Source organism: Cricetulus griseus, chromosome 6 (genome assembly GCF_003668045.3).
Source record: "Cricetulus griseus strain 17A/GY chromosome 6, alternate assembly CriGri-PICRH-1.0, whole genome shotgun sequence".
NCBI classification, from domain to species: Eukaryota; Metazoa; Chordata; class Mammalia; order Rodentia; family Cricetidae; genus Cricetulus; species Cricetulus griseus.
The window spans coordinates 108,828,075-108,841,726 of record NC_048599.1 but is presented as its reverse complement, the minus strand read 5'-3'; the positions used below and the strand labels follow the sequence as shown (position 1 = coordinate 108,841,726).

General features: G+C 36.5%; 1 protein-coding gene across 4 annotated transcripts in view; it reads right to left on the bottom strand.

Annotated features, from left to right (window-relative positions):
• Positions 1-13,652, bottom strand: part of Ttc21b (tetratricopeptide repeat domain 21B) — a 68,872-nt gene that overhangs the window by 27,923 nt on the left and 27,297 nt on the right. For all 4 annotated transcript variants that reach the window (XM_027420270.2, XM_035446362.1, XM_027420271.2 and 1 more), the window contains exons 14-20: positions 12,956-13,177; positions 12,131-12,369; positions 10,188-10,260; positions 9,403-9,513; positions 8,555-8,693; positions 4,042-4,148; positions 1,215-1,403 (exon numbers count right to left, since the gene is read on the bottom strand). In XM_027420270.2, the coding sequence (XP_027276071.1) occupies positions 1,215-1,403; positions 4,042-4,148; positions 8,555-8,693; positions 9,403-9,513; positions 10,188-10,260; positions 12,131-12,369; positions 12,956-13,177 (1,080 nt within the window). The remainder of the gene's footprint in view (positions 1-1,214; positions 1,404-4,041; positions 4,149-8,554; positions 8,694-9,402; positions 9,514-10,187; positions 10,261-12,130; positions 12,370-12,955; positions 13,178-13,652) is intronic.

Below are 13,652 nucleotides of genomic sequence, written 5' to 3'. Positions count from 1 at the left end.
AGACAGTCAGAAACTGGTTTCACAATAAAATGAATGAAATGTCTGGAGACTAAACTTTACTTGTTGGAAAGTTATCACAATAAAACTGTTGTGCACAATGGAGAAGATAAACGATAGGCAGGTCCATCTCTACAGGCTCTTCAGGAAAACATTGGGAAGCAGGTGATAACTCACTCAAATGGTGGAGAGATAAACGCTATTGCTGATTTTAAGGATGGATACTGTATTTCAGTACCAACTTCTCTGAAAGGACCAAGGCGAACCTCTTTAAACCTGCTTTCTCACTATAAAGTGGAAAAGTTCAACTGGTAGACAATCATAAGACATGCTTCTGAGCCACAACTACTGTTTCTGCTCTTTCAGCCACCACTGGAAACGGTACCTGCTTGGGTATGCCTTACCAAAGACTATTCCATCAGTGCAGTGACCATACCAAGTCACTATAGTCAATTTCACAGTCTGATGACCAGGGAACCATCAAGCTATAGATGCTGAAGTGGACAGCATTATTTAACCTAACTGAATCAAATTACCTAGACCGAGATATCTGACTAAAAAAATAGCTTTAAACTGATTATCGAAGACGTACAGATGAATATTTAAAATAAGGAAATTTCAGATTTATATTAGTTATTCCACTATAATTGTGTGTTTGTGAGTACGTGTGTGTGTGTACACATGTGAGAGCACGTGTGCAGGGGGCCTGAGTTCAATATCAGGTGTACTATCCTGTTACTTTCTGTTGCATGTTCTGAAATGGTCTTTCACTGAACATACAGCTCACCAATTCAGAGAGGCTGACTGTCCAGCAATCCCGTGATCTTCCTATCTCTGACTTGCCAGTACTAGATGTTCTACTGTGTCCAGCTTTCTTATACACCTTTTAGGTGAGTCCTTATGCTTGTGTGGCAAGCATTTCACTGAATGTGCCAGCTCTGCAGTTCCTCCAATTTAAAGCATGCATTACTGGGGATTGAACCTAGAGCTTGGCAAATGTTTTGCAAGCAATCTACTGTGGAGCTCCACTCCTAGCCCCATATGCATTCTGAAAGTTTTCTAGAAACAGAATGGATTTTTTTTAAACCTGGTTCTTTTTTTGCACACATTTTCAAATATTCTTTATTAATAATCTTATAAGGCTTCTACATCTGAGCAAACTTGATGGTACCTGGAATAAAAGGTACGTACTTTTTTTTTTTTGTAATAGTACTGACCTTACTATCTGTTTCACAATGAACCAGGGCCTCTCTATAAAACGTAATTGCTTTTTCATAATCTCGCTGAGCAGCAGAGTGTTTTGCAATCTCTGCACAAATTTCAGCTGCGAAGTGTTTCTGTGAGGGAACTGCATCTGGCTGCTCCATCTGAACGCGCTTCAATATCCGAGCCTGCAGTTCTCGAGCCTAGAAAACAGTAAGCATTAAGAAATCAGAAAGAATCAGGAAAGGGAAAGGAGCAATTTTCAACAGGTCATATAACAGTATAATTTTACAATAAGAATTATATGAGCATTGATGATCTGTGAGCCTTATTGAGATCTCAAACATGCAACAACTTGCAAATTAGCCAACAGGCAGTATCTGTCCAACCAAAGTACTGCAATATTAAGTCTTTTTTTTATGTGATAGAGACAAACAGAAAAAATCACCACAAAGGAAACGGTGATGGAACAATTAGGAAGATCACTAGATGCTAAAAGTAAATAATTATAAATGCTAAATGTTTACTACATTAATGAAATGCAATCATAAAATTAAATATTGGTAGATTGTAAGTAACAAGTACATTGCATGTTGATAGATGATGAATTAATCAAATATTTTGTAAAAAAAATTAAGCAATACCAAAACCTAACCAGGTTGTTGAACTTGGCTTTTCCAGTCTTGTGAAGGTAATCAAGGATTTATTCAGAAGGGATGGAAACAAAATACAACAACTAGTTACCCATTGTAAAGACATATCTGTATTGTAAGATATAAGAACTAACAAAAAATGTTGTTGTAATTTAGGAAAAGTGGTGCAAGAGAGAAAAAGGCCACTCGACAGGTTTTTTTTGGAAAGGGATAATAAAAAGGGGAAAGGGAATGGGGGAGACCAGCCTCCAGAGACAGGAGCAGCAGGAGGAGAGAGGAGAGAGGAAAGTGGGGGAGAGAAAGGAAAAAAGGGGGAGAGAGAGGGAGAGAAAGAAAGATTAAGATGGGAGGTGGGCAGGGCCCTTGTAAAAGGGAACATAGTGAATGTGCACAGGTGGTGCTCTTAGTGGCTGCAGCTGAGGGCATATCCTGTCAGAACCCCAAGGACAGGCCAGTACAAATGCCTGAATACTAACAATGATAGCAACAGAACAAAGAACCCTTGAGGCTAAATGTCTACTGATGGGTAATCACCTGTCAGTGTCTATAAACATGGACCAATGCTAAGCACAGGCACCCTAGAATGAGGTGTCCTCACTGGCATAAGAATAGTAAGCAGATTGCTAGATTGGAAGGATCTATTCCTTCCAATTCATACTTCTGGTTTCTAGAACATTAATAAGTAGGAGAGAATGCCTATTCTTTAGTGCTTAACAAGTAAAATCAAACCATGACTTATTGACAATCATTCACTGTGACACATTTAGTAGATAGTGAGTGCTTGCTATACACCACACACTAGGCTGCACACAGGACACTGTTTCAAGGACTCCTGCATAAATGTTGGTTGACAACTTATAGTTGATGGGTAAGATTTACAACATTTCAAAATTTTTATTTTTGAATCACCTGTTTAGAGGGTTACAACAGTCTTTTGGAAATCAAAAGAAGACAAACCATCAATGTACATAGTATACAGCAAAGATTCATTCTCTTCATATAACTTATATTTGATTATATAAATATATGTTTATGAATGCATGTATATATTTCTGTTGTCATATATATGTATAGTTTTTAATGTGCTGAAACATGTTCCATCTTTCTGGCTCTGCCCTGTGTATGCTTCCTTCTTTATGAAGTACAGCAGTGGGTGCAGTGCCTGGTAGAATACTGAGGGCTAGCTAACCATCCACAGCCAGAGAGGAAAAGGGTGGTTCATGAATAATATTAACAAGAATAAATCCCTGCATGCTTTTTTAAAAAGAAGGCAAATAAAATTAAAATATCAAGATTATAAAATAGAATTTTCATAACAGATACAGGACATCAGAAGATTTACTATATTTGACAACTGAACAAATTAGTTTTAAAAACATGACCATCTAAACTGACCAAGGAGGAAGTTTAAAGTGGTCAGTGTGAAATCTATTAAAGTTGTTGAATTAAGAAATAGTTTCTATAAAGGCAGTGTTGAGGCTTCAGTGCTTTCAAAATTGCAGTGTTCTCAACTTTAACAAACAGTATTCCCCCAGACTTTTCTTTCATGGACCTACATGCAGAAAATCTGAACAAAATGTCAGAAAACATCTTTAAATAATGGCAAAATCACTTAGGAAGTGATTAATTTCTTAGTTACCTATTAATAGACAAAAATAAATGGCATATAACCATCTTGATAGAATAATGACATTCACTGTCTTATTAAAAAATTGTTAGTAAGCAAGAAATTGGGAAAAAAAATGACTGAAAGCCATTTCACTTCTTAGGAAAACAACCAAGGAAATGTAAAACTTCTACTTTGAAAACCACAAAATATTAGGAAAAATTAAAGATTAAAGTAAATAGAGATATGAAGCATTGAGTTTAAACCCGAGTCATAACACTTTCCCAGTTTTTGGGCTGCAGAACAGAATTAAAACCCAAATCATAACACTTTCCCAGTTTTTGGGCTGCAGAACAGAATTAAAACCCAAATCATAACACTTTCCCAGTTTTTGGGCTGCAGAACAGAATTAAGACGCCGAAGCATGCTTAACTGTTACAATACAGTGTTTTATGTGGACCATCTCTAGGCACTGAGTCCTTATTTGTTTAGATACATCCTCTGTAACTGGGGGGGGGGGGGTTGGCTAACAGTATTTGCAGCCGGTCTCCGACCCTCTGCCCACAGTCATACACACTGTACCTGCTGTAACGAGGCAATCGCATCACTGGGTCTTTCCATTTTTGAGTAAACTTTGGCTAGAAGGACTTGGGAACGCCCATCTTCCATGAGAGCTGACAATTCATTTACTAAGGGTGGAATGCAAAGGGGTAATGTCACCTTAAATAAATGTCTATATTTCTTTACACTAAAAAAATGACCTTAAAAAAGATTTCAACAGTAAATAACTTAAAATTTTATATAGTTAAAGTATAGCAAAACCTTAAAAAACTAGGATAGTAATTGGCTGGAAGAAAATGTAGAGAGCTGAACAGTAACTAACACTTGTTTTTACACACTTACTAGCAGATAGTCTCATCACTCATATCAAGATGGCAATTTTCATTGTATTGTAAGAATGTCTGTTTGTTGAAACCATTAAAATAGTCTCTACATACAATTAAGAAGGAACTTGCTTTTTAAATTCTCAATAAATTACCATCATTAAGGGTACAAATTGTAATGCCAATAGGTCTGCTTTCTAGTCTAGGTTCATCTCTAGCTACTTTTCTCCTCCCCTGTAGAATACAACTACCTACCTAGCACGGTAGCAAGGTAAAACTTCAAATAAGTCCAATAAATAATCCAAACAAAGTGGCATGTGGTGATCTAAGGAATGCTTTGTGACTTAAGGGGCATGTCAGTCACCTAAATAAGGACAAATTAAGTTTGTGAACCAGGTATGGAGTGTACAATCCAGGCCACATTCTGCCTCAGGCTTTCATATACACTGCACCTGTAGGTCAATCAGAGCACTATTTGTAGGGGTTGGTTTTCTCCTTCTTTCACATGGATCCTGGAGTTGAATCTGAAGTCTTAGACTTGGCAGCAAGCACCTTTACCTGCTGAGCCATCTTGCTGGTGCAAGCACTGTTTAACATTTTAACTTGTAAAATAGTGTTTTGTTTTATAGTTAATTAACAAATTTGAGTAACAAAAACTCAGTCTAGCATGAATATGTTTCCAAAATTTGCCATGGTTACTTTACAGGTAAGAAAAACTGTGAAGTGGACATCAGTAACAAATAGAGACAGTGTGAAAGCCATGTAAGTCTTCACTCTGGCCTAATTAGAGGGATAGAGTGACAGGGCTGTAAAAGTAATGTGGCTGGATTTATACTGAAAAGCTTCAGATCACTTCTGGATTCACGGAGGCTGTAGCAACAGCTGAGATTAGAAGCAGGCCAGACTGGTGGAGGAAGCAGGGAGGATGCAATGAGGCAGGCCAGAAAGCTATCATCCTAATCCAGGAGAGGCAAACGGGGGTAGAAAGTAATGGAAACTGAGTCGTGGGATCAGTGAGACTCAGATATGAGTCATCAGCATTTAACTGTAACGAGAAGGCAGAAGCCAAGATTTTGGTTCTTACCAACCAAAAGTAAACTTGTAATGAATGATAGGAGGAGGGTTCCATGCACAACATCAGTGGGAGGTACATTAGGAATTCAGGTGTAGCCAGAAAAAAATTAAAAATGTCTGTTAGAGGTCAGGTATTGTGTTTATGAGCTGTGGAAACCTGTATACATGAAGGAAAGTGACCTGTAGATTGCTGATTTATAAAACAGGGACAATTTAAAGCTAATTAATACAGTAATACACGAAATGTGTATGAAGGTACCAGTGTATGCCTCAGGCTATATTCTGAAAACATTCAGTAAGCTTTGCTACATAAACACAACACAGCTAACTTATATAAATATGTATTTGTATTTTCCCCTACAACTTAGGCCCCTTTGTGTTTAATAGTGAGATCTGACCAACCAGTATACACTGTTTGGCACAAGTAAGAAATCACATAGTAAATGCTAATCCTCCTAATAGGGAGGATTTATGGGTCAGCTTTATTAAAACTAAAGTAAGACATTTGGGAGTATTAAAAAGCATAGGGTAGACTCCTTTTACAGATGGAAACATACATGGCATTAGCAAAAGAAAATCAATGGAACAAGATTAAGTTTTCTATAGAGTCATATATATGGGATTTATTATGAAATAAGGGTGGCATTGAAAAAAGCTAAATTAAAAATTGACTACCTATTTTGAATATGATACAGAAAAAATTTATGTGGCTTAAAGTCTTGATTCAAAAAATATAGACAAAAGTCATAAGACTTTTAAAACACAATTGGGAAAGTTTTTTCAAAGGATAAAGTAACTTAGAAACCAATGAAGAAAGATGGTCAGATACAATATATGCTAACACACAATAAATAAACTTGGTTAAAAACAAACAAACAAACAAACAAACAAACAAACATACCAGCTCTAGCAAGACTATCTACCAGAAAAATAGGCAAAGGATTGAGGGCCAAGAGGACATATTAAAAAGAGACTGTGATCCACAAACAGCAAGACTAACCTCTGTCATCAATGAGGTGTAAATTAAAATCAGGGTTATGTTTCATTCTCATAATGAGCACTACACAGTACTTGGGCATTTTTATCATTAAGACAGTGTAATCTAAGGTGACTCATGAATTTGGGCAGCAGAAAAAGGACAATTGGCATGAATTCTAGGTCAGCCTGGGCCTGGAGTGAGTTCATCCTTCCCATAAAACAAAGCAATAAAAAAGAATGAAACAATATTCAATTCTAGTATGTACACAGAGGTATATAAACTGAAATCTTATCATACTTCTTTGCTTATTTTTCTTCAATTACTAATCAATAGGTGATATACAATATTCTGTGATATTAATACATACAAAGACAAAGGGCTATATTTGCAAATAAGAAAAGAAATTATAAGACGAACACGCAACGCTATAGAATTACACACATACTATAAATACAGCCATCCCTCAGTACCTGGGGAATTGGTTTAGAGCACTTGCAGCCAATACCTAAATCCATGGGTGTGCAAGTCCTTTATATAAGTGATGCAGTATTTTCCCATAACATGCATGTGTCCTCTGATATCATTTAAATCATCTTTAAATTACTAATAACACCCAGAATAATGCAAATGTTAAATAAATAGCTCATCTCCTGTGCTAGTTAGGAATCAATGACAATTAAAGTATCTCTCCATGTTCAGAACAACTTTTCAGGAACAACTTTTCTTTGAAATATTTATGATCCATGATTGGCTTGGTCAGTGGATTCCAGAACATCACTGTATCTGTGTGTGCATCAGAACAGAGACAGGAGTAGGCCCACTGAGGAACATATGCAGGAGGCTAATTGGAGTGTTCTCTGGTGAGCAGGAGAAAGCAAGGCTTTCACTTACTTCAGCAAGCTTTAAACTCTGAGATGAATAAGCACTATATTTTACTAAAAATTGAAAGTCTCAAAAAATAAACTTGCACTCCTGAAAGCAATGTGAAATACTGGAAAAAATATCTAAATGCACAAAGGTTTTCCCAGCACCTTATTCTTAAGAAATATAAGCAAGTACTAGGGGGATGGCTCATTGGTAAAAGATGGCTGTGTCTGACAAACTGAGTTCATTCCCTGGGACGTACTTAGTCAAGTTGTCCTCTGACCTCAACACCTACCAATGACATAAGAGCATACCTGCAACATACATTATAAACCCAAATAGTAAATAAATGTAAGTGAACCCCAAGGACTAAGATATAAGTACATTAGTTGTCATGTGGCTTATGGCACCAACATGGGAAAACAAAATAAATGCTCAACAATACTTGTAAAATTAAAAACATTACCAAGTTAGAAAACATTAATGCTATTTGATCAAATGTTATGAATGCACTGGTATTGACATATTTCCTCACATTGTATATAGAGAAAATAGCTGAACAGGTAATACATTTTTTGAAAAGGAAGATCACAGTGACCACATTTCTATAAAAACACCAACAAATGTATAGTGAATATATATTTAATCACATTCTACCTATATGGAAAGTAAAGAGAAGAGAGTAAGCAGAATTTATTGGAAAACAGCTGATGTATATATCAGCTGTACTTTTATAATGCCTGCATTTTTTTTGCATACATGTGTTTGTGTCTGTACATGTGTGTGTTATGTAGAGGCTATTGTTGGTGTCAGGCCCACTCTTCACCCTCACTTTGAGATAGGGTCTCACTGAACCTAGAGTGGGATAACTTGGTCATAGTGTCTGGCCAGTACCAAATACAAATCCTGTCTCAGAGATTATAGGCACAGGTTGCTGTGCTGCTTCTTCTTTTTTTTAATGTCAGTGCTAGGGATCTAAACCCAGGTCTTCAAGGAAGCACTTCAGCAATAGAGCTATCTCTGCAACCTCTGAAGATGCTCAAATTCTTTTTAAAAAAATTAGAATTAAGTTCTTTTATAACACAATAAACTATTTATTACATTTAATATTAGATTCAAAACATACCCCTTTGGCAAAGTTGACTTCTGAAAGAAGAATAAATACATGTGAATTCATATAACCAACCACATGCAAAAAATATCAAGAAAAATCAATATATAATTATGTATTATAAAAATCAATTGAATAGATTTATCAAGCAAACTTTTTTTACAATCGGAATGACTTTCCTACCAGGTTCATGAGCTAGAGAATGCTGGAGAATTTTCTCTGCTTTCTCATACAACTTCAGTCTTAGTAAGAGCTCAGCCAGGTCATAGCAAAGGCAATTCTGTTGTCCACTTTTCAGAGCAGCTTCATAATAGGTGATTGCCTAAACAAAGTCCATATTCGTTAGGCCTTTAAAAGCACAGAAATTTCATACATCCCAGGCACAAGGCATATTGATAATTAGAAATAATATATAAAGAATTTTAGGCATACATCTGTGCTGCCAGAGAAGTAAGCTGCTTTTCTTAGAGAATCATAGATCACATGGCAACCAGCATTTTCTTACAATAAAGGAATAATGAACAATACTTGGCAAAATATGCATAGAGATTACTCTAGAGGTTAGCAAGCCTTCCTAAAAGCATTTGCTTTCCTACTTGGTATACATATACTTAACAATGACCAGGAATCACATAAGAATACACCAGTCAAGGAAAACACTGCATCCCTACTAAAAGCCAACAAACAACCTCCTTGAACACATAGCTTGACCAAACTGGCACAGCAGAAAGGAAAACGATTATGCTACATTATATAATAAAGGAGATATGATATGAGTGACTTTATGACTACTATTTACTTGCAAAGACTGAGAAGCAGCTTAAAATAATGTTAGGGTCAAAACAATCTTCATGAAGTGCAGTAGTGAAGAGAGCAAGTCCATGGGAAAAATCTGACATGACACAAATACCAGTTTGCACACACGAATGTGGGGCTTAAAATCACCAAAACTGCAGAAGATGGATGCTGCTGAAAACTTCTCCACAGCAGATCTGGGTCAACTTAATGTACTGACACTATGAAGCAATTACCTTTGTGTAGTTATGAGTTTTGATAAGTGCTTTCCCAATTTTTCTTGCCAGTGTTCCATCTTTGGGGTTCTGGTTTAATGCTTGTTCATAGGCCACTATGGCTTCTTCAGGCTAACATTGTCAGACACAAATGACAAACGTGAATAAACAGCTTATGTGAATTCATTAAAGAGCAACATTTCCATAATTAAGGTCCTCCCAACTTGTAATACTTTGTTTTAGCACAGTATACATTCAAGAACATAAAAGTAAATAATTCTAGATGGAAAGTAGGCCAGATATTCATCACTGTAATCATACCCACAATGACCACACTCTGACTACAGCAACTTTGCATTTCCAGGCAGTCATTATAACTGTCAGTAGATCTCTCTCCACCCTTCTGTTTAGAGGAAACTATCGACATTCTTCTAGCAATGTCTCTATTGTAGATAAGATCACTGAGTTAAGTCTTGATGTTAAAAACATTGCAGAAGCTAACCTTTTATTAAAATCACTAAAACTCAGATATTAATCATGACAAAAGGCCAAATTCCCTTTAATAAAAGTTATACTAATTATAGAGTTCTATAATTTTTTTCTTTTTAAGTTTTATTTATTTATTATGTATACTGTGTTCTGCCTGCATATGTGCCTGCATGCCAGAAGAGGGCACCAGACCTCAGTTGCTGGGAAATTGAACTCAGGACCTCTGAAAGAGCTGCCAGGGCTGTTAACCTCTGAGCCATCTCTCCAGCCCCCAATTTTTTCCCTTAACTTGAGTTCAGTAGAATTAGAAATTTTACCTCTTGAATGTTCATGTATGCATCCCCGAGGAGCAGAAAGGCCCGGGGACTGGGCATTCTTTCAGCAATTTCTCTGGAAATTAGACCAACTCTACTTAGTATATTGAATACAGGTGACATTTACAAACCAGTAAGATAAAATGTTGGCTTGTTTACCTCAAGTATACAGTAGCCTTCAGAATATTGCCAGCAGTGTTATCTTGTTAAAAGCCATACATTCTATATGCAAATATTTTCTGCTACATTCAAAATGCACTTTTCAGTGACTCTCCATTTTCTGACATTCATGGAGGAGAGTAAAGGTAGACACTAAACATGAAAACTCTCACTGTCCAGAAGATTCCTTAACAGGAGGAACTCCTTTTATTGTCATTCTATACAACCTGAGCTCTCATCTTCAAGGTAAAAATTATTTGTTGAATTACCTCAAAAATATCAAGTCTTCTATTTCAGTATGTGCTATTTATTTATTTGCAACAATTTGATTGCTAAAATCTTCCTGCTGCACACCCCCAACCCCACCCCAAGTGCTACAATGACAGGTCTGCACCACCATGCCTGGCTTGTTGCTCAGCTTTAAACACATCTAACATTTAAAACATCTATGATAAAGCTAACTATTATCTCAACTTTACAGATGATGTTAAGAGTGCATATCCATAGCTAAGGTGTCAGACTACATGAAACCAAAACATGCTTTTTATTATGACATCACAGCACAGCCAAAGGAAAACAAACCATGCTTTTCATCATGACATCACAGCACAGCCAAAGGAAAACAAACCATGCTTTTCATCATGACATCACAACACAGCCAAAGGAAAACAAACCATGCTTTTCATCATGACATCACAACACAGCCAAAGGAAACTAAACCTTCTGGGTTTTGTTTTTATTTGTTTTGTTTTTGGAGACAAGAGACTCGCTATACAGCCTCACTGGTCTGAAACTCTTACATAGAACAGGCTGCTCTCAAACTCACAGCAATTCTCCTACCTCAGAGTGCTTAGTGCTACAAGACACCATACTGGGCTCTCATAGAAGCATGATCCCAGCACTTGAGTTCCTCACCAACAGATTGTGATGGTTTCTCTGAATACTCCATACTTAACAAGAATTTGAGCAAAATGTGTGGTTGGATGGTTGATATGATGATGAGTGAGGACTGATCAGTCTGCTCACTCAAGCACACACACAATATGTTTGTGTGGTTATAGTTATGTTTATGGAAAAACCCAGCAACATGTACGCATGTGTGTCCCTGTAACTCTTAGGGCCTCAGTGTGACAAAGCTATTAAAGCTATTCACTAAAAAGGAAAAGATGAACCCATACCTTGGAGTTTAGAGCAAATTAACTTAACAATTTTCCTCTTCTACAATAGATATGCCAAGTATTAAATATGCCTGTCTATCCCCTGGATTTCTGCTATATAATGTTGTTATTAGAGTATATCTTACTCTTGATTTTTCTTTCCCCAAACAAAGGAGTCAGAGCTAAAAGGAAAATCTGATGGGGTGATTTAAGAAACTACTAGGCCATACAAAGAAGTAACTGTAGTTTTGTTTTACGGTAAACACCTTGGTGAGAGTAGTCACAGGCAGAAGAAAGATGACCACCTCCAAGAAAAGACCTGTAAAGAATCTGCTGACATATATGAAAAAGATAGAATATAAATGTGAGAGTTAATTTTTTTTTATTTTTATTTATTTTATTTTTTTATTTTTTGGTTTTTTGAGACAGGGTTTCTCTGTCTTTGGCTTTTCAACCTCTGGCTTTGGAGGTTGTCCTGGAACTAGCTCTTATAGACCAGGCTGGTCTCAAACTCACAGAGACCCACCTGCCTCTGCCTCCTGAGTGCTGGGATTAAAGGCGTGCGCCACCACCGCCCGGCCGAGAGAGTTAATTTCAGGATAGAAATGTGCCAAGTAAGTAACTACTTACCTGTAGCAGGTGATATACAACATTTTCTCTTTTCTATGCTTCAGGTAAATATCTGCCATTTTTTCTTTGGCCTCTATGAAATAAGGCTGTTCAGTTGTGACATTCCGAAGCATGCTTAATGCACGCTCTGTATCTCCCTGGGCCAGAGCCAGGTCTGCGTTAGCAATAGTGACACGTAATTCTTCACACGTTCCTGAAAACTCATGGATGGCATCTTGTAAAACCTTTGCTGCTTCGTGCTATAAAGAAAAATATTAAAGACTCCTTCAAAGTAGGCAATAAATAACCCCACTGAGAAGACTCACCTACCAAAACACAATGACTAATAGATGCCAGTACATTCATGGTATTTACAAAAATAAACTGATAGATTTTTATGTAAAGTCTGTAAATTTAAAGAGACCAAAACCAGTTGAGGCTATGAATATTAGTTAAGTAGCTTATTTTTTACAACCAGGATGTCAGCAGTTGCTATGCAAAGTCACTACTATTCTGGAACAGAATCAGAAATTATATGATGAACATTTCATGGTTGTCAGCAAGGCAGGCACACTGAAAAAGTCATCCAGGGCAAATTGCATTTAACTTCCCAGCATTTGCAGAATGCACATATTTTACTAAAAAGTAAGGCTAAAGTAGGTTGCTAAATTTTGACAGTTGGTCAAGGAAATACTTCTAGCTTTTTAATTTTCTACAAGTATATTATATACATATATGTAGAAAATTATTCAAATAGAATTACATATTATATGTTAGAAATCACACAGAAGAGTAGGGAATTACACATACATACACACATACAAGCTCCAATCTGAGTTACCTTACCTGTTCTCCATTTAAGCGGTGAACTTCCACCAACTCAAGAAAGATTGATAAACGATGGCTCGCATCAACCTCAGTTCTGTGCTTTGACTTTGAGGAGGCTCTACTTCTCTTCATTCCTGGTAGGTTCATTGCCATGTGTAGAGTTTTAATTGCCTCTGCTATCTCTCCCATTTTCTTTTGTGACTGTGCTTTGATTAAATGATATAATGGGTAGTCTCTCACCTGAGGAAAAAATTAGCAATAGTTATCTGGAGTGTATACAATGGAAAAAGAGAATTTACAACCCAGGATTCTTTACAATACAGGATTCTTGATCATTTGTGATCATATCCACAAAGTCTGTTTCTGACCTCTGATGTACTCACTACTTAATTATAATTTTAAATTAAAATTTTATTAGAAAGGACTTACAAATTAAAAAATGAAAAAAGAAAAAAAAAAAACCTCACATACCGAAATTTACCAGATCTGAATACTGCACATCTCAATCAACTATGTAGAAGTCTAATCATATTAACTCTAACATTCAGGGAAACTGCTACTCCAGCATCCTCCTGAATATCAAAAAGGTTAGAACAACCATTTTTATAGGCTAACAAATAAATTCCAAGATTTAAATTTTCAGTAAAGCAATCCTCATTTGAGGCTTCTCTAGTAGTGATGTGCGTGCATCTTCGATTCCCAGAAAAAAACAAAA